Consider the following 28,000-nt stretch of genomic DNA (forward strand, 5'->3'; position numbering starts at 1 on the left):
GGCATGTAAGAGGGATCATCACCTCGGGCCTGTTGGACAGAGATGAGGTTTGAAGGATGAGCGACAGCTTGTTGAATCCTGGCTCTGTGCAGTTCATCAATATGACGCCTGTTCTCAATCCAGTTCTTCTGCCTCGGCTGAATATGTCTTCTACATCAACGGGATAAAACAAACTGGATTATTATTATTATTGTTAATTTATTTCGTCTGGAGTGGTTGTCTGCTTGAATTTGATTGACTCTGATGACTCTGACAATGTGGTCGACACCAGCTGCGTGCATGGTGTGCATCCTGTTTGGTAAGTACAAAATAAGATTTAAGAAAACTTTTAGACTAGTCTTCGAGCAAATGTAGTGATGTAAAACTTTTCCACTGAGATCAGGGTGTCTGCTGTCCTTTAAATGTCTTAAAATGTCTTAAATTCAATTTTATAGATATTAGGCCATAAAAGTAATTGAATAGTCTTGAATATGAATTTGTGAGGTCTTAGTTGCCACAAACATTTATGTTATTTAATTTATAATTGTTTTATTTTATTTTTGCTTTATTTTATTTTGTTTATTTTTTCATCAAAATGAGTCTAGCTTTAAAACCTACCACTGAACCTAAAATTGTCTTTTTACCTTATAGTTGTACTTACCTGTTGGCAAAATGCAGATTAACCTAACCCACTAATAACCATATTTTTACATAAAATCTACCTCTGCACAGGACCACATTTGTGTACTTAAATTTACCTGCAATGCTTGAATAAAAATATAAAAATATTTGTCCAAAAATCAGTCTTAAAGTTGCTTAAATAACTTCTTGATCTTGAAAAGCATTAAATTAAGACACCCTGACTGAGATGGCAAAATTATGTATCAATATCTGAATATAAACTTATTAACATCAGCTTTTCTAACTTGTTCATGACAAAGAAGTGCTTGCAATACTCATAAATGCTTATACATGATAGCCTATCATTTTGTTTTCTTACTAAGCCTATTAACAAATCATAATAAATGTCACACGGCCCTTGATATGCTGTCACTTTTTAATTTTCACAATAGCAAAGAGTGGATAAACTTTCTTTCAACTGTCAATGTGGGGCAACAGAAATGAATATTTCCTGTTTTTTGTTTTTAAATTTTGTGTCTTAATATCTACAGGGATCCTTTGTGATGTCAAGGCGGTGTACTCACAACCCAAATTAATACAAAGACAGTCTAACCAGACCCCTGATGAAGCCACCAAACTACAAGAGGACATCCAGAGAGTTATAAACCAAATCCACTCTTTGTCTGGCAAAAATGAAAACACACGCAGCTTCAGCGCCTCCTCCACAGGAGGCGGCTTTGACTTAAATGCATATTACAGTGCTCTGAGTAACTTATACGGCATCTTCCAGCCACTGCTGAGAGAACGATTCGTGGATGACCTTCCCAAGATGTTAGTTTGTATTCTGTCTGGGAGACAGGACTGTGGACTGGAGGCAGAGCTAACAAAGACCGTGTCTTTGGAGTTAGGAAGGCCGCTGCTGACCTTTGTGTCGTCTCTGGGGTCCCAGACATGTACTCAACCGAGGAGTGATGCGGAGTCAAACGGCTTCCTGAGGACCTACATCAGGATGGGGGAATCAACGGCAGCGGTGTTAGATGGTTTTCAGCAAACATTTATAAATGTAGTGTCAAGTTTCCCTCTCTCTGGGAATCTGATGAGCGCTGTGAGTGGCCTCGTGGATGCAGCTGTGACGTATGTCTCAAAGTTCATGGCAACGTTTCTCCAAATACCACTGGACTACATCAAAATCGCTTTACAGTTTGGGATTAGAATACCATCTTTAGATGGAAGAGAGACCTGCGAGCAAGGTAAGACATTACCTTTCATTAGCATAAACACAGTGAGTAGTGCCATGTCATTTTCTGAACTGTTCTGTGTAATATACAGTTGATTAGAGTTTCTTTATGCCTAATAAATTTGCTTTCCCACTTGCTCTACAGGAGATCTCAAGCAGCTCATTATGTGGTAAGTCATTGAGGAAATCCACATAAACCTTTTTCCATTTTAAAGTTACCATGTGGTGCTTTTAACCTCAAGTAGCACTATAAAGCAGTGGCTCCCAACTGGTTCAGCCACAGGGTCCAGATTTCTCTGTAGTCATTAGTTCAAGGTCTGCACAGTTTAATATATTCAGCATCATACTTGTGTTTGGCCATGTTGTCGAGCTAGTTTGCTGTCCCTCAAGAGCTTGTAAAAGTCAAGCATGCTTCCTTGGTAGGACAGGTTCTTCCTTGTCAGGTCCCACAGAGGCTAGGCAAGCATTCAGTGAACACACAGGTTAGCAAATGCCCAGGCATGCGCCATTGACAAGGCCTTTCCTTCAATTCGGAGGAATTCAAAGCATCCTTGACATTGGAACAGTCCTTCAGTGGGATGTGATGACACAGCCTCTTTGAAATTTAAGGCAATAAAGATTAGTTCGAAAGCACCTGAGCTGCAGGCAGATAGAAGTGTGTTAGAAGTGTGTGTGAGAAGTTATCAGCACCAACAAACTAGCTGGGTATACACTGGACAATTGATTGATAGAGAAAAAAGGCATTGACTTTGGGAAATTGACTCTGCTTCAGATGTATGAGAGCCTGATGACTGATGTGCACAGTGATTTCTCAGAAACAAAGTTCAGAATGATTAAAACTGGTTTCCATGATGTTAGATAAGATTATACGAGATAGGAAGTGTAGAAAAGCAATGGAATTGAGGCATTAGTCTCTATGCATTTCAGTAAATATTATGTGAATCTGTAATAATGGTCAAATTACTGTTTTGTTCAGGGGGATAAACCACAATGTGAGCTGGTCCTTCAGCACCTCCATCTTTGACATCCTCCTGGACATCTTCCTGGCTCCAGAAGAGTCTATCTGCACATATCCAGGGCCAGAGTGCCAGAATCCTCAAAGGGTTCCCTTCCATCGCAGCAGCTCAGAGGCAAAAGACGACACTGATACCAATCACGACATCCTGCTGAAGTGCGATCGCCACAACCTGGCCCGGCTCAATGACACGCTGTGTGCTGACATTCTTACAGGCTCAAGAGCGGGGTCCTCTGCATCTGTGCTCACCTTTTGCCAGGCGCTCGGCTCCCTCGGCCCTGACCAGATAGAGCAGGTGTGGAGCAATATGTGTTATGTCATACAAACGCTGATGTCTCTGCTCCTCAGCAGGTCAACTGGCTGCAGTGTTGGGGACACACAGCCTTCCCCTGCTGTCACCGCGACCTCTGCACCTCATCGAGTAGCCAGAGAAGCCTCTAACCTCAAACAGCTCGCCTGTAACTATAACAACTGGCTTGAAAACGAGGTGGTGGACGCTGTCCTGGTGTCGCTGTGCAGCGATAACGAACGTGAGGAGTTTGTGAAGCAGGTGTGTAACAATGGTTTGTTGATGAGGAAGCTGCTCTCAGATCAGATGAACAGCTGGCTGTATGGATACTGTGCCAACTCCTCTGCAGACCCTGCCTACATGGTAAGTCAGTTCTGTGTCTATGACCTGTGGATCGAGCAGCCCTCTGCCCCGGTTGGCCCCTCGCTGCTGGAGTTCTGCATGAGTCTGGACAGCCCCAGACTGACCAATCTCATTTGTGAGCACACCGGATTCTTCCTGCTTTTATTCTCCAACCCTGAAAACGTGCACTTCATGCCTAACTGCACAAAGCAGCCTCCTCCGGCACCATTCCCCGACATGGGCTCAATAATGTTAGAGTCTTGTCGTTACTCAGAGTGGCATGATGTGATGCACATTAGCATTGATGTTTTGTCACAGTGCATCCGCCTGGATAACAGTGGTTTCATCAAAGAGGTCTGCGCTAACAAAACGTTTCTAAACAGTCTGCTGCTCAATGAAGCAAATGCATGGCTTGAGGATCACTGCAACTTTTCTCTCAGCTTTCAAACTCCGGAGCCGACCCAGCCCTTCGTCATCGCAGACTGGTGCGACTACCACACGTGGGGAGAGCGGCAGGTGGACGATTCAGTGATCGGCCTCTGCTGGCATTACGATCAACTTGCCTTTCAGAAGAACGTCTGCTGCAAAGCGTCTGTGTTTGAGAAGCTGTTAGAAGACCCTCAGAACAAATGGCTGACATCAGTCTGCACAGACATAAAGGAAATAGAAGATATAGCAGTGTTACCACAGGTGGGTATCTTACCTGGATGACTTGGATCTGTGTATCCAAAGACTACTCAACATGCATGCACAAAAAAGAATAGAAATACATATTCATTTAAGTCCCACTTCATAGAAAAATGTCCCTGCACACTGACAAAAAAGAAGTAGAAGCAGAAGCAGCTGTTAAGATGCAAAAACTATGAACTGTTTTTGGAGGTAAGAGGCAAAAGGTGTTTCACATGAACTTATCAGCTACCTTTGGGGTCACATGACCTAGATGGAAACCAGACAGTTGCTGCGTTTCCTTTAACTTTTACTAGTTACTGCAGCTGCCCCTTCAAAGTATGTACTGTTCCATGCAGTATGCAATTGGGACATACTACTTTGTCATTACACTGCACCCTGAACTTTGACCCTTTTGCTCATATATCGGTTACCTTGGAGATAAAACAAAACACTATTTGCCAGAGACAAAGGTCACCTCGAAGAGCTCTGCTGTTGTGACTTTGCAATGTATGTAGTTTTAAGCTATAACTGCGTACAGTAGCCTACGTTATATCCTTTTGTTGTTTGTTATCTTATACGTACGATACGACGTAGATTACCAAGATTGTGGGTCAGGATAGACAGAAAAGCATGCTAACTTGCTGCAAATTGACTGGATGCAGTAGAACATCCTGGTATTTTTGGCATTTTGCATTTGACACACTATGTATTCAGACAAACTAAATATTTCTCTGGCATATTGGATGTTATGGAAGGGTAAGGTAAAACTTTTATGTCCCAGAGAGGCAATTTGAGTCCAGTATCACACTGTCAAGGGTAAATCATGGACATTAGTGGTCACTGCTGGTTAAGAAAAGTGATAGCAGACGGGACAAAGGACGATCTTTGCTTTGTGCTACATTTAGGGCGGCAAAACCTCCGCCCTGACGGAAACATCTTAAACTCAACATGGACACTCAACGGGGATGTTGAGTGTCAGTAGACTGAGCTTTAGAGGTGACCCACTCTTTATACAGATGATCTTACAGCACAACTTGACCACTTGACCAAACCAACAGACAATGTCAAACAAAAGAACAAAAGACTCAATAAAGGCAGAATAGAACAATTTCATGATTGTCCTATCAACATCGAATCTCCTCAGCATCCTCAAAAAAGATTAAGCATTGGTTTGCGTTCTTACAGATGATGTACCATTACAGAAAAGAAGTTAAAATGTTATTTTAAAATAAGCCTCTAGTACAGCATTTGTATTCTGATGTTGTTTGCATCTGTTTTTAGGTGTGCAAATACTCTGAGTGGACCCGTCCCATCATCGTCGACATGACCGAGCTAGCTCTCTGCGCTGAGATCGACCCACATAACTTCACCTCCAAAGTCTGCGCCAATGAGACAGTCCTCCAGAACCTGTTGGCCAATCAGGACAACACCTGGTTAATACAGCACTGTGCCAACCATTCAAATCAAAGGGTGACTCCCAGTGGAGGTGGGGAACAAGGAGAAAGCCCACCTGGATTCAATCCTGCAGAGCAGTGCCAGTACTCAAGCTGGAGCATATCTCTTCCAGACGCAGCCCTCTTGACTCTCTGCTGGGAGCATGACCAGATCAGTTTTGTCTCCTCCATCTGCCCTGATGCCGGTCTTCTCTTTTTGCTGTCCCAGGAGCCATCTAGTTTGTGGGTGAGCAGCATGTGTACCACCTACACCAACTACACCACTAACAGCAGCACCACTGCAGAGCCTAATTTTTGCCTCGCCAAGAGCCTGGTGAGACAGTTCAACTGGACCTGCTCAGCTGACTTCACCTCAGCTTGCCAGCCTGGGGCCAGTCAGAACATGGCCCTGCAGATGATGGTGCGCTGCTGGGTGGAGAGTCTGAGGTCCAGGGTGGAGGATCTGATGACTCCACCTGTGGTGACAGTGTTGGAGCAGGCAGTCAGCAATACTGTGGTGATCCTGTTGGCCCTGGAGGAGGTCCACAACACCTCGTTGCATGTCACCGAGAACATACGACTGAGCGTGTTAACATCTGTAGTTCGTTATCTCGAGAGGGTGAACAACTTCGACAAAAAGAGGGTGTTGCTGCAGTGCTTTGGGGTAAGTAGTTTTCCTATTAGTATTGGAGGTAGTATACAGATCCTGTAATCATCAATTAAAAGTCATGCATTGAAAGTGTCACCTAAACAATTAGCAAAATGTTCTTAAAGCTGGAGTGAGGAACTTTTGACTCCCCCCTCTGGCAGTGAGAGTAATTACACAACGCGGTCGATGCGCGCTCATGCCGTATGCCTGCATGAGCGCCACCTCCACCCCTCTCTCGTTTGTTTTTAACCGTTTAAAACCTGAGCAAATTTGCTTGATTTCTTTTAAAGACAGGACAAGAAGTCAATGAGCAAGGAAAGAAAAAAATGATCCAAAACATTAGCAAGGAAATTAGTGAAAAGAGAAAATTAAAAACAAGGAAATGACCCGGAAAGAAGGCTTAAAAATTATAATAATTCTGCAACACAATTTTAAAATGTAATAATAATATATTTATAACTATAGTTTTTCCCTAGCTTTTACCTTGCTCCCTAGATTGTTTTAAAAATAATTTTCTAAATATATTTTTTATTTTTTATTTTTGCAATTTGTGGGACATTTTTTTATCAAGATGCTCACTGCCTTTTTTTCCCTGATGTCTTTGAAAGAAATCACACCAATTTGCTCAAGGTTCAAAGGTTCAAATACTTGCAAAAAGCGTCTGAAAGCAGCGCAAGAAAAGTGATGTTGCTCCAGATTTCAAAGGGTTAATGGAGCATCCATTCCAGAAATCTTTCTTGGACGCTTCTTGCTCCTAGCTGCTGCTTCATCACTATGGCCTCTCCACCTGTTCCTGCCCTCTTAAGCTCTGGCTGGTTGACATAAAACAAATCGCTTCCAGTGAGCCAGCGCGGGAAAGTCGCCACAGACACCAGACACCACAACTCCGGTACACTACAAAATACAGTGAGCTCTCCTGGCGGCAGCAGGCTTAATCAGCATTGTGTTTACTTGTTTGGCAAGGGCTTGAATGTAACGCCCATTCATTTATGTGTAAGAGTCCCACACTCCAGCTATAAACTATCAAACAGAAAAGAAAAATATCCCCTCTTAGAGTTATGCTATTATATAATATTATTTGTTACTGATGTATTAATGTGTAAGCAGTATGTGACAGTTGTAGCTGGCCATGATGGAGTTTATAGTTCTGTTGGGTTGTTAACAATGCTTTATGTTGTGTATGTTTTCAATGTAAAAATTAGTGTTAAGTAAGCAGTAACTATTTACAGCTGTCAGATTAATGTAGTGGAGTACAAAGCCAAACATTTCCCTCTGAACTATAGTAGAAATATAAAGTAGCATCAAATGGAAATAATCACAGCAGCTGAGCAAATGTTCCCCAACACATCGCACCACTGCTTACTATATTATTGTCTACTACTTATACTATATGAATGACTAATTAAGTTTATATTGGCTCTTTGTTGAAAATGTATTCTGCAGGTTGATCAGACAATAGTGTGAACAGAGGTCCTCCTTCATCTTTTATTTATCTATGCTCAATCAGTTTCTGTGTAGAACAATTCATTGACTTTATGCTTTATCTAACCATTCGTCCGTATCAGTTACCATTAGTGTCATTGTATAGCTCCAGTGTACAGGCAGCCTACAGCTGGTGTACAGTTACACTCCTGTCATCGATATGGACATAATGAATCTCTTCCTCTTGGTGTAATCTCTAATAGGCTCACACTCGATTTAACAATCACAATAATGTGTTAAAACAGACGCCCAGATTCTGTTGTGCCGATAATCCCCTTGTTAATAGTGTGTGTGTGTGTGTGTGTGTGTGTGTGTGTGTGTGTTTCCCTCCTGTAGAGAGTCTTAACCAGTTTGATGCAGACAGCAAGGGACGTGACCAGCGATGAGTACTTCCTCATTAAGGTGATTTTACCACACTTTAGATGTCAGTCTAAGTTTTTAGCCATGCTGACAACATGGCTCTAGTGATGGCAAAGTTAATCTGTCAGTCAGTTTACCATTTTGGTCGAAACTGAATTATCTCAACAATTATTGGATGTATTTTCATTAAATTAAAAATCTGTAAGGAGTCGCAAAGCATATTTGAGCCTTTTAATTAAAGTATCTAAATTAGTTAGCATTCATTAGTATTTATTATTATCTTTTACCATGAGGTGGCTCCTCTGTAGTTGACTATTCAAGATTATTGGCTGCTTTAACTTTGCAGCATTGGTGGTGAAAGCAAACAAATCTGTCTGCACACTATTAATTTCTCTGTTTTCTTTTTTGGATTTGGAATCCATAGTCAGCCTAGCTAGGTAAACTCAAGACGAGTCACTGTGATTGAGGTTTGGAAAAAATTACTGGAAAAGGCTCCAGGACGTATGACACACATTTTAGTTGACAAAATGTTAAAACGTTTTTTTAACCGGTGTATAGGCTGCACATTTTTACAATAAGAGAATGTAAAATGACTTTAGGCCTAAAACAATGATGTATGAAAATTAAATTGTTAAAAATAACATATTCTTTACCTTTTTCTTTTGGACAAACCCACAGGGAGCCACTGTAGAGAGGATAAAGAGCCACATGTGCACAACGTTTTCACTTATCCTTCAAAATATTTTAACATGTACCAGATACATTGGCTCAAAATTTGGCACAGGCATTCATGGCCCCCAGATGATGAACCCTAATGACTTTGCTAATCTTCTGACTATTCCTTTAGCGCCAACGGTTGTACGAAGTTTTCACTTATCTTGTAAAATTTGTTAACATCTACCAAATGTATTGGTGCAGACAGACATGGTCCCCAGATGGTGAATCCTGCTAACTTTGGTGGTCCCCAAACTTTTCCTCTGGCTTCGCCATGAGTTTTGAGTGACATTTCTCAACAACTGTTGGTTGGACTGCCATGAAATTTGGTACAAACATTCATGTCCCCCTGAGGATGAATTGTAATGACTTTGGTGATCCACTAACTTTCCCTCTGGCACCATCATTAGGTCAGATTTGTAGTTAGCCTAATACTTTTGTTTATGACCAAATACCTGCACAACTAATTACATTCCCATCAGCCTCAGATGTACTTTGTGTTTAGTGCTAATTAGAAAATATTAGCATGCTAACATAGCAACCTAAAATGGTGAACACTGTAAATATCATACCTGCTTAGCATGAGCACATTTGCACTGTCATTTTCATTTAGATTTAGCACAGGCACAGCAGTACTTATTTATGTGTTTATTGCCTGCTTTTTTCATGTTTGTGTTAACTAAGTTCCTCGTGTATTCATATGTCCAGGAGTACTTCGATATACCGCTGAGCAGCCTGAGCTCAGTGCTCAGTTCAGCTCACATCACCACCGTCAGACTGATCCTTCAGTACTACAGCAGAAACAAGGATACGCTGCAGGTGACTAAGCACATCATTACACAACCATGTGAAACCTACACTGACCACAATAGCAGTGTTTCCCTGTGTCTTCCTGGAATTCTTTGTTCTCTGTTTCACCATTGTAACACTGGTTTAGTCTTTAGCTGATTACACAGAAGGCTATGCAGTTTCATATTCTTGCTGACACGGAATTGTTTCTGTTTACCAGTGTCCTGACAAGTACCTGTCCACCATGGTGTCAGTGTTGTTCCAGACCCACCTGGTTAAAGATGTTAGTCTCTTCCCAGAGCTGGCTCCACTGCTGGCTGCAGCCAGCCCAGCTGACATCCAAACTCTGCCCTCACTGCAAAACAACATCAAGGTGTAAGTCATGGAGTCACCTAATCATTTCTAATGAGCCAATACTCATTCGTAAAGTCTGATACTCACTATTATAAAGCACATTTATTCATGATTATTGTGTCACTTATTCTAACAGCAGTATTATTTCTCTGGTGCACTGGTGTGTGAATGATGAGGACTGTTTTCCTGGGTTTCTTAAAGGTTGCCCTTTGTCATTTGTGGTGCTTCTTAAGTTCACACACGATGTTATTAGCAGAAGAACATGTTTTTCTGGTTACAGTTTAAATTTGTTTTAATATGTTGAGTTTTTGTCTCAAAGATTACCTCTCTTCTTTATGCACCTCATCACTAGGAGAAATGTGCCAGAATCCTAAAATGGTTCAGTTGTTAGATACAGTACTTTATTAATCAAGGTGGGAAATTATGTAAATAAGAACAGATAAATAAAGAGGTGCCACTGAACCTCAGGAACCTCGGGTTAAAACCTGTTTCTAAAAGCTTGCTGACAGGATGCATTCATTCCATGTCGCATGCCTTTGCACTTTTAAATGGCGATATGTCAAGCTCCTTTCTAAGTTAAGACCAGGAACATACCAGTGAATTCAGTTTATTTTAATAGCCTGTTCAAAGCTTCAGACTCACCTTGCATCAAAAAAAGATCATTTATGTTTGTGTATCATCTGCCTAAAGTATGTAGTGAACACCATGATTTATTTCAGTGGTGCACAATAATGCAATCTCACTTTCCTGCATTCACTGTGTTTCCATGTGAACACAGAAATGGTGTCAGGCTTCTGCAAGAAGTGATGTGTCACTGCACCCTGAGGTGCCAGGAACATGCATTATACATAGAAAGTAAAGGAAACGAGTTGACTGACTAGATTTCAATCTAGAGAGGCTTTGTAACGTGTGCGGAGGTTTTAGCTGTTGATTCAACCAGAATGAGACATTAAATGTAGAACAGCAAGGAAACCTTAATTCTGCTCTGGTCTTTACTATCCATGTCTGACTGTAAATTTGAGTCAACATTAATTTTCTCTTAAGGGAAGTTTTGTCTGCAGACAGCGCACACATAGATCGAGCATTAAATACATCTCATAGTATCACAGTCCAGCATGAGTTTTTTGTTTCTTTTCTTTACAGTAGAAATAAATGAGTCTACTGTTAGATTATGTCACTGTGACTATCTGGATGGTAAATATGTAGCTGCCTCCAGAGGGGAATTAGCTTAGCTTAACATTAAGACTGGAAACATGGAGAAGCATCTAGCCTGGCTCTGTTAATAGGTAACAAAATTCACATTCACATAACGGAGTACAACCACAAACTGTTATTCTTTTTTTTATTTAGGGGTTTGTACAAATGATGTAAAAGAGATATAGCATGTTAACTAGTAAATTGTAGAGGTGCTGGTATGTGCAGATTTTTTTTAATGTTTACTTTGAGTCAGGCTTGTTGTTTCCCCCTGGTTCCAGTCTTTATGCTAAGCTATTTGCCTCCTCGCTGTAGATCAATACTTAAACGGTAAGTTCATTATTTTTTAACCTGGACCCTACTTTACCATGATTATGTGTCTGGGTGACTAATGGGAACAGCAATTTTTGAAATTGGTGCAATATTGATTGAGACCACTGCAGCAAGCAGCAGTAAAACAGGCTGCAATGTAATCACTCCGGTCACGTTTGCACCATCAGTTTACGTCCACTAAAAGTGCTTGTTTTTGTCACTGACAGGCTCAGATTATTATTCTAAGTGTCTGACAACATTATAGAAAGATCTTCACAGAGGTCAACCGTCTCATTAAAGAGTAAAATCCTTTTTGTTCAACTAGAAACAGTCCCGAAATCGCTATTGCCAAATACACCAGACTCCATTTAGATAAACAGTAAATTTATCATCGTGAAACACACCTCATTTAAAGTAAGGTAAATAAATGAATCTCACAAGAACCGTCTTCGTTCATCTTTCTACTTTTCCACATTTTACCAATCACCAACCCTGGTGTGGTTGAAATAAACCCTTAACTCACCCAGTAAGCTGTAAGAATATGCTGGCTCTATGCTCTATGCTAAAAATACTGTTTATTTAAATGGAGCCTGGAGGTTCTGGTGAACGCAATTTCAGGGCTGTTTCTGATTTAACGAAAAGGCTCTTACTCTGCAACAAAAATGTCTATCACTGTAGGGATCCTGGTCATAAATTGTCAAACACGAGCCTGTCAGTGGTACAAACAAGCACTTTTAGTGGATGTAAACTGACAGTGCAAACGTGCCCCTAGTGTTTAATGTTGTTGCCTGATTTGCCGCAGATGGCTTCAGTGGTCTCGCTAAATGCTGGGCTAATTTATGTTAAATGTTTTCTCCCATCAGTCACACAAAAATCATGGGAACAGGTTGAAAAATATCAGACATAGCCTTTGTCAGAGAGACATAAAAGTGGTATCAATACCGTCAGAAACCCAGAAGGTCAAACCTTTTTCTGTATTACTTGTACCGAGCTTATGATGAAACATGGTAAGTTTAATTTGTTTAAATGAAATCTTTAAATGCAGACTACATGAAAATATTCAATAAAACTTTTACAAAGCAACAGCTCTGGTATATGGCACATGTTTAAACAAAACTCATTATTTCCTAGGAGGGAGACCATTAACAGACACCTGCAGCACATGACTCTGGAGCAGCGACAGGCGTTTGGCTTGTGGTACAGTAAAGTTATGCCCCCCTCCAACATCATCAGAGGTCATCAGTCACTCATCAGGGACACAGGAAACCTGATCGCCTACCTGCCCTTCCACAACTTCCAACACCTCTCATCTGCTCAGGTAACAGCCCTCTGAGCTCTGACACCTGGCTGGGAAACCCGAGACGCCAGGACTCAGTCAGTTCTATTAGCCTCAGGGCACAGCAGAGCTACTTGTCACATTCGGGTCAAAAGAAAAGCACAGACAGCCTCTTCTTCCTCTGTGTGTGTGTCATATGCTTGTAGCTGACGTTCAATAAGTAAAGATAGGAACACATGAATTAAAAATGACCTGAGGATAAAGGGGTTACTGACCTTAAGCATTCAACCATGACTTTAAAAGCTTTTGAAGGAATAGTTTGACATTTTAAGAAATGCACTGACTCACTTTCCTAAATATGAGGCCACAGCCAGCAGCCACTTAGCTTAGCTTAGCTTAGCTTAGCTTAGCTTAGCTTAGTTTAGCTTAGCGCTTACCCATATTGACAATGACAAATAGTTGTTTTGACATATTTTTGTAAGGATTAGATAAACAAGATGTAACGTGTTAATTAGCAAGCTTTAGAGGTGCTCATAGGCGGATTTTGTTACCATCAGACAGACTCAGGCTAGCCGTTTCCCCCTGTTTCCAGTCATTATGCTAAGCTAAGCTAGCCTGCTGCTGGAGGGTGGCTTCACATTTCACCTACAGACATGAGATTGGTATCAATCTATTCATTTAACTCTTGGCAAGAGAGCAAATAAGCATATTTCCTAAATTGTCTAACTATACTTTTAAAGATTTCATCTGTGCTTGGCATATGTAGAGTGTTCCCCAACCTTGCAAGCTGCTCCTTTGAATGAGTTCATGATTCTGCAGGTTGTGAACACAGACAAGTTCTTGCTTCTCTAATATTTATTTGTCAAATTTTCAAAAAGTGTCTAATGTCTAATATTCAGACAGTGATGTTTCTGTCATGTTTCTCTACAGCTTTTGGACGGGCTGGATGTGTTGCAGAGAAACACCCTCACTTCTCTAAAGCAGGAGTTCATAGCTCAGAGCCTCATCGGCACCTACAAGAACCTGACAGCTCAGGATTTTATCAGGTTGGAAATGGTTCATTTTGATAGTATAGCAGTGTAAAATGATGAACATGTAATATATACACACATCTGTCTCTATGGTAATAATTTGCCTGGGTCCAGATCTTTGAATCTGCCCTGAAATTTCTGTCTGATATCAGGGAAGGTCATTTTCAGAAAGACCTGCATATAACTGAAACCTTAGAAAAATATGGTGTTTCATGGGCGGCAATGTTGAAAGGTTTTCATAGTCACTGGCAGCACAAATTTAAATTAAGTATGTTTTTGAGTGTGTTGTGTTCACAGTTTTCACATCGTGTTACTAATGTGAGTTTGAATGCTAGAATGTTTTGTGTTGACTTGCTTCATACAAACGAATAACTCGCATCACATGCATGTGAAATCACTGAATCGATAAATGAACTTCCGCTGGTATGTCCTCAACGTCGTACATCCCCGGACGATCTCAATGCTGATTGGCTATCATGGCGCAAAGTGGTCACTGAAGTTCAGATTTTTCAACTCTTGCAGATAAGTGTATGGGCTTCTCGCCGCTTAATTTGCATATTTTGCATCATTTGCATCGCGTTCATTGCATCCGCATTTGCAACCAATCATGTCTTTACATTGACTTTACAGATAATTCACTCATGCAAATTATTCGCACTCAGTGTGAACACAACATAAATGACCTTACGAAAAATTAAGTAGTCAATGATTTTGATTCAGTGGCCAAATAACGCAAAAAAACGAAAAAAAAAATTGGACGCCAACTTTGCACGACTTATTTGAATTGCCAGATAATGGTCAGAAATTACATGCCATTTAATACAAAATTGAAACAAATAGATAATTAATCGAGAGACCCAGCAGAAACATCTACTGAAACAACAACTGTAACATAAGCCAAAAGCCAAACTGATTCTGCAAAAGAAAAATTAAAATCTGTGGAGGTGTCATTGATGTACTTGTAATACTATTCTGTCTTTGCTTTGAGAACTTCACAATCAAATATCTTACAGATATATTAAGGTCACATGTGCAATGGGCAGTAATTAACTTCTTTTTTTTTTTTTCACAAAATGTAAATCTAGATTTTTGGGAGGAAACCTCTCATTGCTCCCAGTTGTGTGTTGTTAAAACAGTGTTTGTGATTTTAGGCTGGGTAACCTCTCCTGCCTGGCAGACCCAGAGGACCTCCTCATGTACAAAGACACTGCGGTCTTCAGTGTCATCCAGGACATCGTTATGAACTGCACACGTGATGGACTCAGTCTGCCCAGCCATCTGGTGGGAACACAGAAGTTATTGTGTGGTTATTTATAGTTTTTAATTTATGTGCTTACTTGTAACAGCTGCATGTGAGGAGTATTTATAAGCTATATGTTGTCCCTGTGCTTGTTCTGAACTCCATGTCCAGATTTCCAGTCTGTTACTGAACAGATCAGAGTTAAAGGTCCCCTCCTCGCTCAGTCCTGGTCGCCTGGCAGAGCTCGGCCCCCTCCTGCCTTCGCTGGGTGTGACTTTCCTGCAGGATGTCACACCGTCACAACTGCTTGCTGCCCTCCCTGCCCTCGACTCTGTTCCCTTCAGCCCTGCACAGGTAGAGGAGCGAACTCAACCTATAATGCACAGAGGAAGATGTAGGACTCATCATCTCTAACTCCATCTCTACTGCCACTTAACATACAGAATTTTTTCTTTTAAAATAAATGCCAGGGGTTTAGTCAGTCCCTTGATCGACATAAGCCCCTATCTGTTGTCCATGGTCTGACTGAATGACAGCTGGTTAGGCTTGTAGTTGCTGAGGAACAGCTGTCAGACAGTCGGTCTTCAGCACACCGACCCCTGAGGCGAGACGGCTCGTGAGGCAAATACCTGGGCTTTACTTCGCCCTCAGCTATCATCTGAAGTGGAGCCGTTTACTTTCACCTCCAGCTCACAGCTGCTGTCTTGCTTTTAAGGAGTCTTTAGAGCATTAACCTCCTCTGACCTACAGATAGTTTGGCAGGTTCATCATGATTTTTTTTTAATATTGTAGTAAATAGTGATGTAACGGTTAGAAGATGAATGAATGAATGAATAAATAGTGATGTAATGGCAGCCCCTTGGAGCCTGTTTACGCCTGGTATTAATATGTGTGGACAGCTTTAAGTCTGTCTGTCCACACCTGGCATGTGTCTCCACTCACCACTTGTGATCCAATTATCTAAGATTCATGTTAATACCAGATGTAACTAGGGCCTAATCTGAATCTTTCAGTAGATTCTGAATGTATTTATCACCACTTAAAATGGTAGTTGCTTTTTATTCATTTGCTTCTTTCTGTTTGTTTTGCAGGCTTCCATAATCATAGACAAGATGTCTTCAACTAGCACCGTGAGTTATTTTATTCACACATCACAATGTGAATTTAGTTGAGAGATGCTCTTTACACCCTGAGCTGAACACCTTCCTCTCCTCTGCCCAGCTGACCACTCCAGGCCAACTGCAGAAGCTCGGCTCCCTCATCATTGGAATGAAGACGGAGACGTTGTTAACCCTCACATCTGACAGGCTGCTGTCATCCCTGCCTGCCATGGCCCAACACACACCATGCCTCAGCCCGCAGGCCAATGCGATCTCCACCAAACTATGGGTACGACACACACGCACCAACAGTGGGGAGACACGTTCATACTGACTTGAAATCTAAACTTTCAAGTTCTGTTAACAAAAGGTGTATTTAGTTTGGCTTTGCTGGAGCTGAAGAAATAATGAAACACTGTCCCAATCTCACCTCTTTTATGACCAGGGTTTTCCAGAAGTGGTCGGTTGGTTGGATGAAGTGGAGCCGTTGCTCCATTGCACGCCCCTGCTCAGCGTCATGCCCAGGATTCTTGTGCTCGTCTCTAACATCTCCACTGCGTTCACAAGACCTTGGAACACACAGCAGGTATCACACAGCACATCTTGCATCAACACACATCATATTTGTCATGGTATTCAAACCTTTTAGCTTGATAAATGTGTTTCCAGCTCATGAGACATCATCACAGGTGCATATGCAGAATGATAAACACTAAATTGTCAAGTTGTTTTGTTTGGTCAAATGACAGAGAATCTTCACAAGCTAAAAAGTATTCAGTATTTAACAAAATAAATGAGAAAATCCCTAAAACATATGTAACGATACATGGCTTCCTGTGAGTCAACCAATTATGTAACATTAATGGTACAATTTTTAAATTTTGCACACAAAAAAGAAGGGAAAAAAGAAAAGTGTAGATATTGAGATCAATAGAAACATGATGTAGGTGTGTACATTCCCAATCGTCTCTCTACAGGCTTCCTTAGATCTGTGCTAAATTTATGCCCTTAAGTCTGTTCGTGAGTGTTGATGGTGCTTTTTGTGGTTGCTGTTGTACAGTGGAGGTGTGTGGCTGCGAGTCTCTAGAACTGGAAACTAGAAACTCGAACTAGAAAGCCTTTATTGTCATTGCAGTGATGATAGAAATGCAATAAATAAATAAATAGATAAATAAATATAAAAGTATTTAAAGTGCGTGTGCTCAATGGGATGAGGAAATCAACTCCCTAGTCTGTAAACTCTCCTTGTCCCGACTTCTGCTAGCTGGCTAGGTTGAGTTTTTTTTAAATGTAAATATCAGTACACTTTGAAGGAAAGATGAGGAAGATGGGGGCAGCTGAAACAGCATCCTGCAAGCCATTGTACAGGACGTACTCCGCGCTGCATCAGTTTTCACATGACATCAGGAGCTGTAATATCCTTTGATTCACCGAAACTAAATCTTAGGAAGGGCTGTTCAGCCAGGACACCGATTGTCTATATGCTGATCTGACAGAGTGGAGGACGCTGGCAAGAGAGGGAGAGGAGGTGTGTGCATTACGATGAATTAGAAGTGGTGTGAGGTGCTGTCCTGTTCCTGCTGTGGATCACTGCTATACACCCTTCAGAGGAAGAGTGACCATGCAGCCATCTTGTTGGGGTCGGGATGTGTTGACAGTTAAATCATTCCACAGCCAAAAACTATGGATAACCAGAGACCGTCCGGAAACATGGACAGTTATAAAGCAGCAGCAAGTAACTAAAAATGACACAAAATTAAAAACTAAAAAACTAAATTACAGAGAACAAGTTAAAGGATCACATTTCACTGGAGTTTGTATAATTCCATGTGACAAATAAATGATTGATTAATTGAACACAAACAAAATGTTCCGCCCCGCCGTGGAAGAGACCATCGAGTCACAGCATGTGAATATGGGACATTACATAACCCCAAGCATGTGGCTTTTACTCTGTGTTATGATCTCCTCGTGCTTCCTCTGATTAAATATGCTTCCTCTGTTTGGCATGAGAAGGTGTCTATGACAGTGTCTTGATTAACTGCTGAATTATTAAGTGGCGAAGCAAAAGCACAGACGTCATCATCACTGACACTGTGAATGGACTTGTGACTGTGGATACAAACAACACACAAAAACTACTATACGCTGTTCATGTCAGATTGTCTCTGACCACGAAAACTGGGACAGAAAGCAGCTCAGAACCAACATGTAACCACATTCCTATTTCTACAATAATGACACAGCGTTTTCTCTGTTTCTTCTTCAGGCTAAAGCCATTTTCAAAGTGGTGCTTGATACTAAACCAGAGCTGATCAAACAGGATTTTCTGTAAGTACGCTTCATCTCTGTGATAAATCTGTTTTCACTTTGTATCCAGGATGTCTGAATCCTATCGGCAGCAGCTGTGTTGGTTCTCTGCAGCTTTACAGTATATGTGACAGTAATGTGCATCTCTTGACACTCACCTCTTTATGTAATCAGGAGTCTGGGAACAGTGGGTCAGGGTGTGAGCTGCAAGGTCCTACAGGAACGTCTGTGGGCCGATTCCACGCCTTCTTCAGTGAGAAGAATCCTGGCCTTCCTCAGGCAGCAGCCGGGTCCTCTTCACACCTCACTGGTAAAGTTACTGGATTAATTGCTGCTGTCTATAATAGAGGTGCAAGAAAATATCGATACAGCTGAGTGTTGTGATGATATGTTTTGTGACACTGTGTTGATTCTTAAAGACACAGAATTCATTTTTTATCAGTAGTTTACGTGCAAAGATTCAAGGTAGGGGTTTATTTTGTGTAATGTTTAAACTCCTGACTGCTTGATACTTAAGTGTTGTAATCTATGTCTATGTGTCTTTGTTTTTCTGGACAGAAAAAGTGTGTGATTGAGGAGCTGTATCAGTTTGAGTTCTTCTCTGAGCTGCTCAGAGATCTCGGAGCTGAGATTGCCCTGTCGATGCCGTAAGTCAGGAGTTGACGTTTCTCATTATGAGCAGATAGGAATTAAATATCAAAAGCCTTCGTTAAAAAATCATGTTCTGTCTTGGCAGGGAAGACATGGCAAACCTTTGTGTACTTATCATGTTTGATCTATTAAAAAAGAAAGTATAGTATATAAAATATTCTATAGTAAAATAGAATATAAAAGCCACTCCCTCTATGTATAAAATTTATTGACTATGTAATGAAAAATATCCTTTATCATTTTCTGTCTGTGTGTTTGCTTGCAGGGTGAGCACCATTAAGAAGTTTCCCACAGACATAATGGGCACTCTGAGGGAGATGATCATCGAGCACCCTCTGCCCTTCCAGAAGCTGGATAGAACAAAACAGGAGCTGCTGGTGGACAAAATGGTGCAGAGGATGGTCAGTACTTTCCTAATTTAAAAAGTGAAATGAAAAAGAAACAGGGAGAAGATGGAAGGCCAAGATTTTTAGGAGTTCAGCAGTGCAGTGTTAGTTGTTTATTTGCTGTGTGCTTTTGTGGTCTCTTCCTCTGCAGGGCATGTACACCGGGGTGTTCACTGAGCAGGAGTTTCGTTCACTGGGCATTATGGCACCGTATGTGGTGGATGAGGTTTTCATCCAGCTGGACCGCAGCTTCTTCGTCGACAATCTGGAGTTCCTGCAGGGACTCTGCTACAGCAGGAGCAAGATGGACATTGTGGCTCGTATCTTGCAAGACGTCTTCGGGTAAAGTTATCATCTGAAACTCAAGGTTTTAACTACTGAGGGCAAGAAAATCAAAGTGGTCTTTTACACGTTGTTGAACAATGAAATTATAAACCCCTTGGTATGTGATTAGTGCAGGGTGCTTTAAGGTTTTCAAGCCAAGGACCCCTTAGCTCAAACACAGACAGAGCTGGGACCCCCTACTACATATATTGTGTAAAATTAAATTGCAAATGAGATAAATCTCTAGATATTTTCAAGTCTTCTCTCTTTTGTGCTGGCCTGTAGCTGTTGTCGCGCGGTTATGTGTGCTAGCCTCACCCTCTGCACTTCTGCTGGTAGTTTTCGAGGTGCACAGTATGTCAGAGTGTCTTCTGATGTTTTTCTGAAGGACGACATGGAAGTTAGTGATGCCCTGGTTCCCCTGTCAAAAAGCCTAATAGGATTTTTCCACTGGACTTTGGATCATTGCAGAAAATAAGCTCTGTTGCAAATAAACAGTTATACTACTTAAACATTTCAGCAACATAATCTTCACAAATCAACACCACTTTTATGATTTCTAAAGACTAAATGAAATAGCTAAAGTTAGGCTATAAACAAACCACACAAAGATCGTGTAATTTAACGTCGCACCCACAACAAGGCTGTAAAGCTGTGTTTGGCATGATGCTGTTCTCATTTAGCCACTTGTCAGCAACCACCTTTTTAGGCCACATAAAGGTATTTGCTGATGCATTTTAGGGTATAAAACAAAAACAAAGTCTTGTCTTGTGTTAACCGCAGACCTTATTTCAGGAATCTAAAACCCACTGATTTTGAGACGTGGAAACCGGAAGTGCTACAATGCTAACTCATTTCTGAGTTTTAGGACTCATTCATGGAGCGCTCAGTATGTTTTAATAGTACGTAACTGTCACGTAACTAGTTGTAGTGAACAAGCAAACTAGTTCATCTTGCTGTTATGGATTAGTGTTGCATTGATGATAGTGATAGTGGTCTGTATCATTCTGAAAGGTCAGCTTTTGTAAAAGCAACATGGCCACAAAATGATTGCCTGAGGACTAATGGGTAACAGTTAGCTTATTGTTAACATTGTGTACTGTTTTTTAATGATTAGGCCAGTTTATCTTTGCTAATAATATGTTGGATTCATGTTAATGCATATTTTCAGACCTAATCAATTTAATTTTGGGTTTGTGGACCTCCTGTTGAAGACCAAGGAGATTAGTGGAAAGAAAATCATCAACGTTAAATCAAAAATCAAACAAGAATATTTTATTTGTATTGTACAGTGAGGCTGTAATTTTAGACATTTCAACAATTCTTTTACAGCTTTTGAATTTGCATTTCAACCAGAATTTGTCCAAAAAAAAAGGCATTAAAAGTGAACCATTTTTTTCTATTTGGCTTAATCAAAATATTTTGCTATTATGAGAATTGAGTTAATCAGCAATTTTCCCAGTTTGTCTTAGGAGAAATTAGTAATCACTGTTGTAATGTTGTGTGTTTAGAGTTTATCCAAAGTGTGTGTGGAATTCTGCAACCTTTATGTTAAGATTACAGTTAAGGAGGGAAACATGGGAATTATCAGAATAATATGGAGGAGGTTTCATATGATAAAAGCTCTACCAGCAAGCTGATGAAATGTTATGTTACCTCACAGCCCAGTCAGCAGCTGGAACCAGACGACACTCAGTCAGGTGGACCGGTTTCTCTTCTTCCTGCCTGATGACAAACTGCAGGAGATTTCCCTGGTAAGTTTTTGACTGTTTTCATATGTGTTTGATTCTACATCTTCATTGCTTCTGAGATTGAGAAACATTTAAATCTCATTCCTGAAACGGACTCATTCGATGTATAGAAATCCATAGTGAGGCGTTGGGATTGTTACCTGATGCTGTGGCAGGTTAGGCCAACAAAGGCTGTAAATAAATCCCTCAGGTGTCGCATCTCCAGCAGGTGTGAGGATCAGGTGGTGAAGTTCCTGTTTTCCCGTAAACCATCAGTGTGTTGTGTGTCTCTCCATGTTCACATCACATGTGCTGTTGTTTGTGTTCCCACAGGCGCTGATGACTGTGGGGCGAATAGAGAAGCTGTTCATGAGCCAGCGTCGGTGGGAGCGTGGGGATGTGGGGATCCACTGTTTGGACGAGGATGAGAGGAGGAGATTTTTTGAGAAGCAGCAGTTTGTTCTACAGTTTTTCCTGGGCTTCCTCAAAATAAACCTCATGTCATGTAAGCTTCACTTTAGTTGTTAAATGTAACATGAAACTTACTTTCTGAAGGAAGAGGTTGACATTTGGGAAAATATGCCACAAAGTGCCACAAGCAGGGCACTTAAAGGGGAGCTGTTAACTAATATAAGTCAATAGTAGGAGGGCATATTCAGCATATTCAGGTCCACTGTCAGACTATTCCTTTAATGCTTGCAATCATGTCAAAATTATTGTTGATTTTCCTTTTCTTTTCTTTTTTTATGGTTAGGTTTAAAGTCTAACATTAAATGGATTCGCTCGCACACTGCAGGGCTCCACTGTTGACTTATTTATTACACAGAAGTGCTGATGTTTTTAAGCATAAAAATGCACTTTTTGAATTTTTATTATAATTTTCTTTATTGATTTTTTAGAGCCATTCAGCAGTCAGTACAGTACAGTCAATACAAAACAGAACAAAACATATCCAAGTCTTCATTCCCTCCATTCTCTACCCTCAGGTCACATAAAGACAAAATTAATTAGATTAAATACCTAACTAACTAACTAAATAAATAAATAAACCAATAACTAAATAACAATAATAAATAAAATAGAATAACATAAAATAGAATACAATAAAATACAATAAAATTAAATTAAATTGAATTAAATTAAATTAAATTAAATTATAAATCAAATAAAAACTAGTAAATAATACTTTAAATAAATAATTGCCTGGAATGTTTGTTGAACTTTTTTTTAGTCTGAAGAAGAGTAGCTGTGCTCAAAGTGTCACCACCTTGGTGTAATAAATAGTGGACATTGGAGCAGTACCTGCTCTCATTGGTCTGGATGTGCATGCATACTCATATTGTGTGTACAGTATGACACTGACCATACTTTAAACCAAAAACAAAAATATTACTTACTTACAGGCTAATCAAAGTTGTTGATATGCTGTACATACAGTCACATGTTGTATGTCTGTGTCTGTGTCCTTTACCAGCGGCTCCTATGGTTCCTACCTGTGAGATTCTGCATACAACAGCTCCCTCCGCCTGGACCTCCAGCAGTCTGACAAGCATGTCTACATCGGCCTTCTCCAACTGTCTCGAGCTGATAGGTCAGGACCCGTTCCTTGCATCCTACCAGCGCAGCCAAGTGCTCAAGAGAGTCAAACAGGTAAAATACCTTCTTTAGTGCACCACAGTACATTTAACAGCCTCTCAGATGTGTTTAACTCAAGGCTGCACAGGCTAGTTTCCCCTCCTCAGCTCAGATGTTAACACTGTGTGTCTGCTCTGTCTTTACTCCATGTATGAAGATATACGGCCCCGTCTCGACCTTCTCCCAGTCTGTGATCTCTCAGCTGGGTGGAATAGCAGTAGAGCTGTTACCAGAGGAGCTGAGCAGCCTTCGACTGACTGAGCGAAGGAGCATCGCTGCTCTGGGTGCTGTCAGTACCTGGAGCAACAGACAGGTAGCTGCTTTGGCTACAGACGTTAACAGATCACATATATTTACTGTACTGCCCTCATTAACTACTGCACATATTACAGTGGAGACCAGAATGTGATGTTTAGACATTTTTATTTTACCATATAAGAGATAATATGCTTTAAAAATGTGTATTTTCTGAGAACACAGTGTGTAAAATTTGCATTATGACACGACCACTGACAATTCTTGATTCTGATTAACAGATGATACCACCTGATAAGTGCTTAGTTTCTAATAGTCAAACAGTATAGCTGGACACATGTAGTGCAGGTGTGTTTGCTAAGTGAATGCAGCAGTATCAAACTCCAGGCTTATAGCTACTTAGAGCTACACAAAATTTAATTTCAGACCTGTTTGATATAGACAGAAATCAGTCATTTAAGTAAATGAATGACTGATAGTTTTAATTTGATTAAATATGGTAGTTTTTAATCAAGTGACCATTGTGCAAGACGGATAAAGCATACTGATGTTCCACGATTGTCATGGATGACAAGGCGGCTAAGAACCACATGACTCATGAGGCTGACTCATCTCCTCTCACAAAATAATATAACAATCATGAAAGTAGGGCTTTTGTATCAGACTGCATTAGTCTCAGCAAAGTCTTCTGAATAACTGAGTGTTTGCTTAAAGAGTATGTCTTGATCTTGATTGCTGTTTCCGTCCTAGCTGTCTGCACTGTTCACCACCGTGTTAAACTCCACAAAGCGGCTGCAGAGTCCGAGCCAGCTTGACTCCAGCACACTGGTGGCGATGGGACACATTGTGTGCGGAGCTAAAACGACAGAGATGAAGTTTTTCAATGCTGTAGAGTTCAGGTGAGCAGATAAAAACAGACATTTCTGTCTGAGAATTACTCTGCTGCTGACAGTGTTCAGTCATGGTGATCTCCCCTCTCTCCTCCTCCTCTCTCTGTGTACTGTGTCTCACCCTGGTGGCTGCAGTAAGGCGGTGCTCTGGCTGGGTCAGCTGAGGCTGTCCTGCTCAGAGGAGCAGCTGCTGGCTCTGGTTGGGCTGCTGGCCCACAGCCTTGCTTTTGGACCCATAAGTTCATGGGGAACTGATGTCTTCATTGAGATTGGAGTTCTGGCAGGTATTATGCACACACTGTCGTCATCTTATTGCTTTGTTCAACTTCGAGTGTCATCACACTTATAATCAGTTATACAATGAAACTGTTGTGTTCATTCTGTCGCTTATTGCACTGTTGACAGCTGCACTAAATTACATTGTGCAAGGCAAAAAGCATCAATTCTCAGTAGTGTTAACTGGACATCTGGTTTAATATGTGTCTGGCACAAATGTCTTATTTGTGTTGCTCAATCAAACGCTGTGTGCTCACAAGCTTAAATTAAAGCCATCCTGTTTTTATTATTTGTTTTCTTGACACCCTCTTAATGTATTCTGTCACTCTAGTATTGCTACATCCTAGTGTTTTTGACTCAGGTGACATTTTTGCACTTTTTCAGCTGGTCTCCCAGATATGGCAATGTCAGCGCTGGTGAAAGAGCAAATAGAAGGACTCTTACCTGCAGCCATCGAAATGATACCACCTGATAAGTTTGCTGTAAGTCGGATTTCAGAGCTTTTTATTAACCTCTATATCTTGATCTATGCTCATGTTGTTGCATTTATTCTAACAGCTCCTTATGTTGCCTTGTCTCATCTCTGCCAATCTGCGTCTATGTGTCTGTCTGCTTTGTCCTGTCCTCAAAGGTGGTGTTTGACCAGAGAATGATCAGCATGTTCTCCTACGAGCAGGCGGCTGCGGTGACTGACGCGCAGCTCGCTGCACTGTCGGATCTTCAGAGGAAAGCTCTGGCTATGGTGCTGACACCGTGGGAGGACAGGCATGTAGACTTCAGAGGTAAACCACTGAAATCGCTGAATTCGCTTCCTGTCCTCTGATAATTACAAAGAGGGATCATTTTCAGACGCTTGCTTAGTTTTTATCTGGTAAACATGAATGCTCTAACTGAAGTTGTGCACCAGTTCTATACTAATACTGTAATATCCTTAATATAGTGTCTTTAAAGTTAGTATTCAGGAAATAATAATGAATCAAACAAGGTGTGCACTGACAGACATCACTCCAACTATGATGTTAGAAAGCTATTGCCAAAATAAACCAAACTATGAAGAAAAACCTAAATGTTTTTCCAAAGATGTAACACTTTATTTTCATTTTCTCTCAACATCATCTGCAATTTGTTTAATTATTTTTTCCATCTGTGAATAGCCAGGGGGAGCCATGCCTCTCCCTCAAGTGAAAATACTTGCAGGCCGACATTGCAGTCTTTAAGAGGCTGCTGTGCGCACATTTTTTAAGCTTGCGCATAGACCACAAGGCCTCAGGACAACAATCACACAATCCAGCCCAACCACATTATCGCTACAGAAAAAGAAAACTATTAGACATCTACCACACAAACCCAAAACAAACTGCAATGCTATTTGGCCCTAAACTGACAGTACACGATGGCAAACTATCTGACTGATGTGACAGATCAGAAACTGAGAAAGATACTGAATATGTACAGACTCAGTGATCACAGCCTGGACATAGAGACATATATTCCTGCACATATGAAAACACCAGAGCAAAGTTCTTCGCAAAAATTAAATGTAAACTCCTAGACCAGACTAAAATGCAACATGAAAAAATTTTGTCAGCGCCATCAAATTGAAAAGTGGTATCATAGACAACTAGACAACCTAAGGGCCCTGACACACGAAGCCAGTAGCTGGCTGTCAGTCAGTGTTTTGTAATGTGTCCTGCACCATTGGCACTAGTCGGCCCTTGTTGTTTTATTTTGGCGGACTGAATCAGCATCGGAGACGGCGGAGTATGTCTGTAAATGAAATCACTGTCACAGTGATAAGCTCAGTGCAAACAAACAACTTAAATCAAGACAGCTTAAGAGCAAAACAGACTTGAAACAGATTAAAAACAGATTATTTTCAGCCATTTATCTCTTTAGCAGAAATGGTTCAAAACTGCGCCACTATTCGCTTTCACATGGTAACTTGCTAAGTAGCATCTTGAATCCATCCTGACGGTCTTCCACTTTCCCTTTTTGAATGACGAATACAGACTAAGCTGCCTGCTGCTATAGAGAGTTATTTACTCTCATGCAAGTGCAGAACGTATGTCCGAGTTGCCTTCGGCTGTAGTCTTTGTAGAGTGTTCAAGCGTAGATTTTTGGCTCAGAGGCAGGTGATGTGAGGTGACGCAACAGTTGGCCATTTCTTGTAGTTCATTGAATGTCAGTTTGGTGTGTGTGGGCCTTTATGCATCCATTGGCTTTCGGTTTTGGTGTGCCACCCCAAGATTTTCATGCCCTTTAAGTGCAAATGCATTTTATACACAAACCCTGTTTAGAATCGTATGTAATGTGGAATTGGGACACATTATGGGACACAATCGGGGCGTTTATATGTACTTTAATTGTCTCACAATTGCATATATCTGTTCAATAGACTAATTAATGATGATAGATAATGATGTGCTATTTTGGGGAAAAGAAAAAGAGGTTCACTTGAGATGAGGTTTCTTCATTTCACTGTGCTATTCCATAACCATAACAGCTCTAAAACAGAAATGTGCCACTTAAACTGGAATATCACAGCTGACAAGCTCCAGAGGGTGCTATAAAATACTCTGACATTTGTTTTACAGTGTTTTTTTGCTGTGACAGTTAACCCACAGGGGTCATACATCGCGTGGTGTCCCTGTGTTCCTCTTTAGGGAAGTCACAGGGGCTGGCACTGAGCCACAGTCCTCTGTGTGTCATACTGGGACTGCTGATGCTGCTGGTCCTACCCTGTCCTGACCTGATCTGCCCTGGCACATGACCCCACTCACCCCTGCTGGATCGGGAAACACCTCCTCGCCCACATAACCGAGATGATCTCGTCTATCTGTGCAATACCATACCTCTGTGAAATGTGCAGCACTTCAGGATTTCTATCCAGTGTAATTAATGAGACAATGAGATAATTTATTTTGTGCAGCTGTCACTTATGTAAACATATCAACAATCAGCACTGAAGGAACCAAATGGAGAGTTTAACTAAAAAAAAAGACCATTTTAACAATATAAACTTATCCAGTAAGTCAACACCCACACACCCAGCTTATTTATTTATTTATTTATTTTTGATAAACCTGTATGATCCCTACTGTCCCGATGTATCCTTCTCAGGGATGTGACGCCATACCCAGAAATACAACCCAAACACTTAGATGATTTAAATACACTTATGATACAGTTATAACGAGCAAATCAAAGTTGTGTTGCAATGCTACATGCAAAGTTATATATTTTTGTGAAATGATATATTATTTTTGTCAGAATAAGGGCTGCAATGTTTGCTACATTTATATAAAAGTTATCTTGATTAGATAACTGGTACATAATGCTCAGTAAGACCTGATTGTACTGGTCAGCTTCAGTCTGTTTTTGCTGTGAGTTTTGTATTGTTGTGCGCACTCTCTGGTTTGATAAATGTATTCTTAAATTATTAAACTGTACCAATCTG

The 28,000-nt window shown here is 40.8% G+C and overlaps 1 protein-coding gene across 1 annotated transcript; it reads left to right on the plus strand.

The window, feature by feature from the left end:
- Positions 1-17: 17 nt before the first annotated feature.
- Positions 18-28,000, plus strand: strc1 (stereocilin 1). The gene is made up of 29 exons (XM_050063268.1): positions 18-298; positions 1,152-1,850; positions 1,983-2,007; positions 2,814-4,173; positions 5,434-6,249; positions 8,053-8,118; positions 9,499-9,609; positions 9,800-9,954; positions 12,571-12,757; positions 13,646-13,761; positions 14,898-15,027; positions 15,158-15,340; positions 16,078-16,116; positions 16,208-16,375; positions 16,532-16,672; positions 18,356-18,417; positions 18,571-18,706; positions 18,955-19,043; positions 19,313-19,448; positions 19,585-19,775; positions 21,421-21,511; positions 21,821-21,992; positions 22,962-23,137; positions 23,280-23,435; positions 24,128-24,276; positions 24,403-24,551; positions 24,928-25,025; positions 25,175-25,325; positions 27,207-28,000. Exons 1-29 carry the CDS (start codon positions 244-246, stop codon positions 27,311-27,313), a joined length of 6,114 nt encoding a protein of 2,037 aa, XP_049919225.1. The 5' UTR covers positions 18-243; the 3' UTR covers positions 27,314-28,000.

The sequence above is a fragment of the Epinephelus moara genome, chromosome 1, assembly GCF_006386435.1.
Source record: "Epinephelus moara isolate mb chromosome 1, YSFRI_EMoa_1.0, whole genome shotgun sequence".
NCBI lineage: Eukaryota > Metazoa > Chordata > Actinopteri > Perciformes > Serranidae > Epinephelus > Epinephelus moara.

Coding starts and splice junctions, on each gene's coding strand:
- strc1 (XM_050063268.1), top strand. CDS start 244: ATGACTCTGACAATGTGGTCGACACCAGCTGCGTGCATGGTGTGCATC. Junction 15,028..15,157: donor TCAGTCTGCCCAGCCATCTG/GTGGGAACACAG, acceptor CTCCATGTCCAG/ATTTCCAGTCTGTTACTGAA. Junction 16,673..18,355: donor GACCTTGGAACACACAGCAG/GTATCACACAGC, acceptor TTTCTTCTTCAG/GCTAAAGCCATTTTCAAAGT.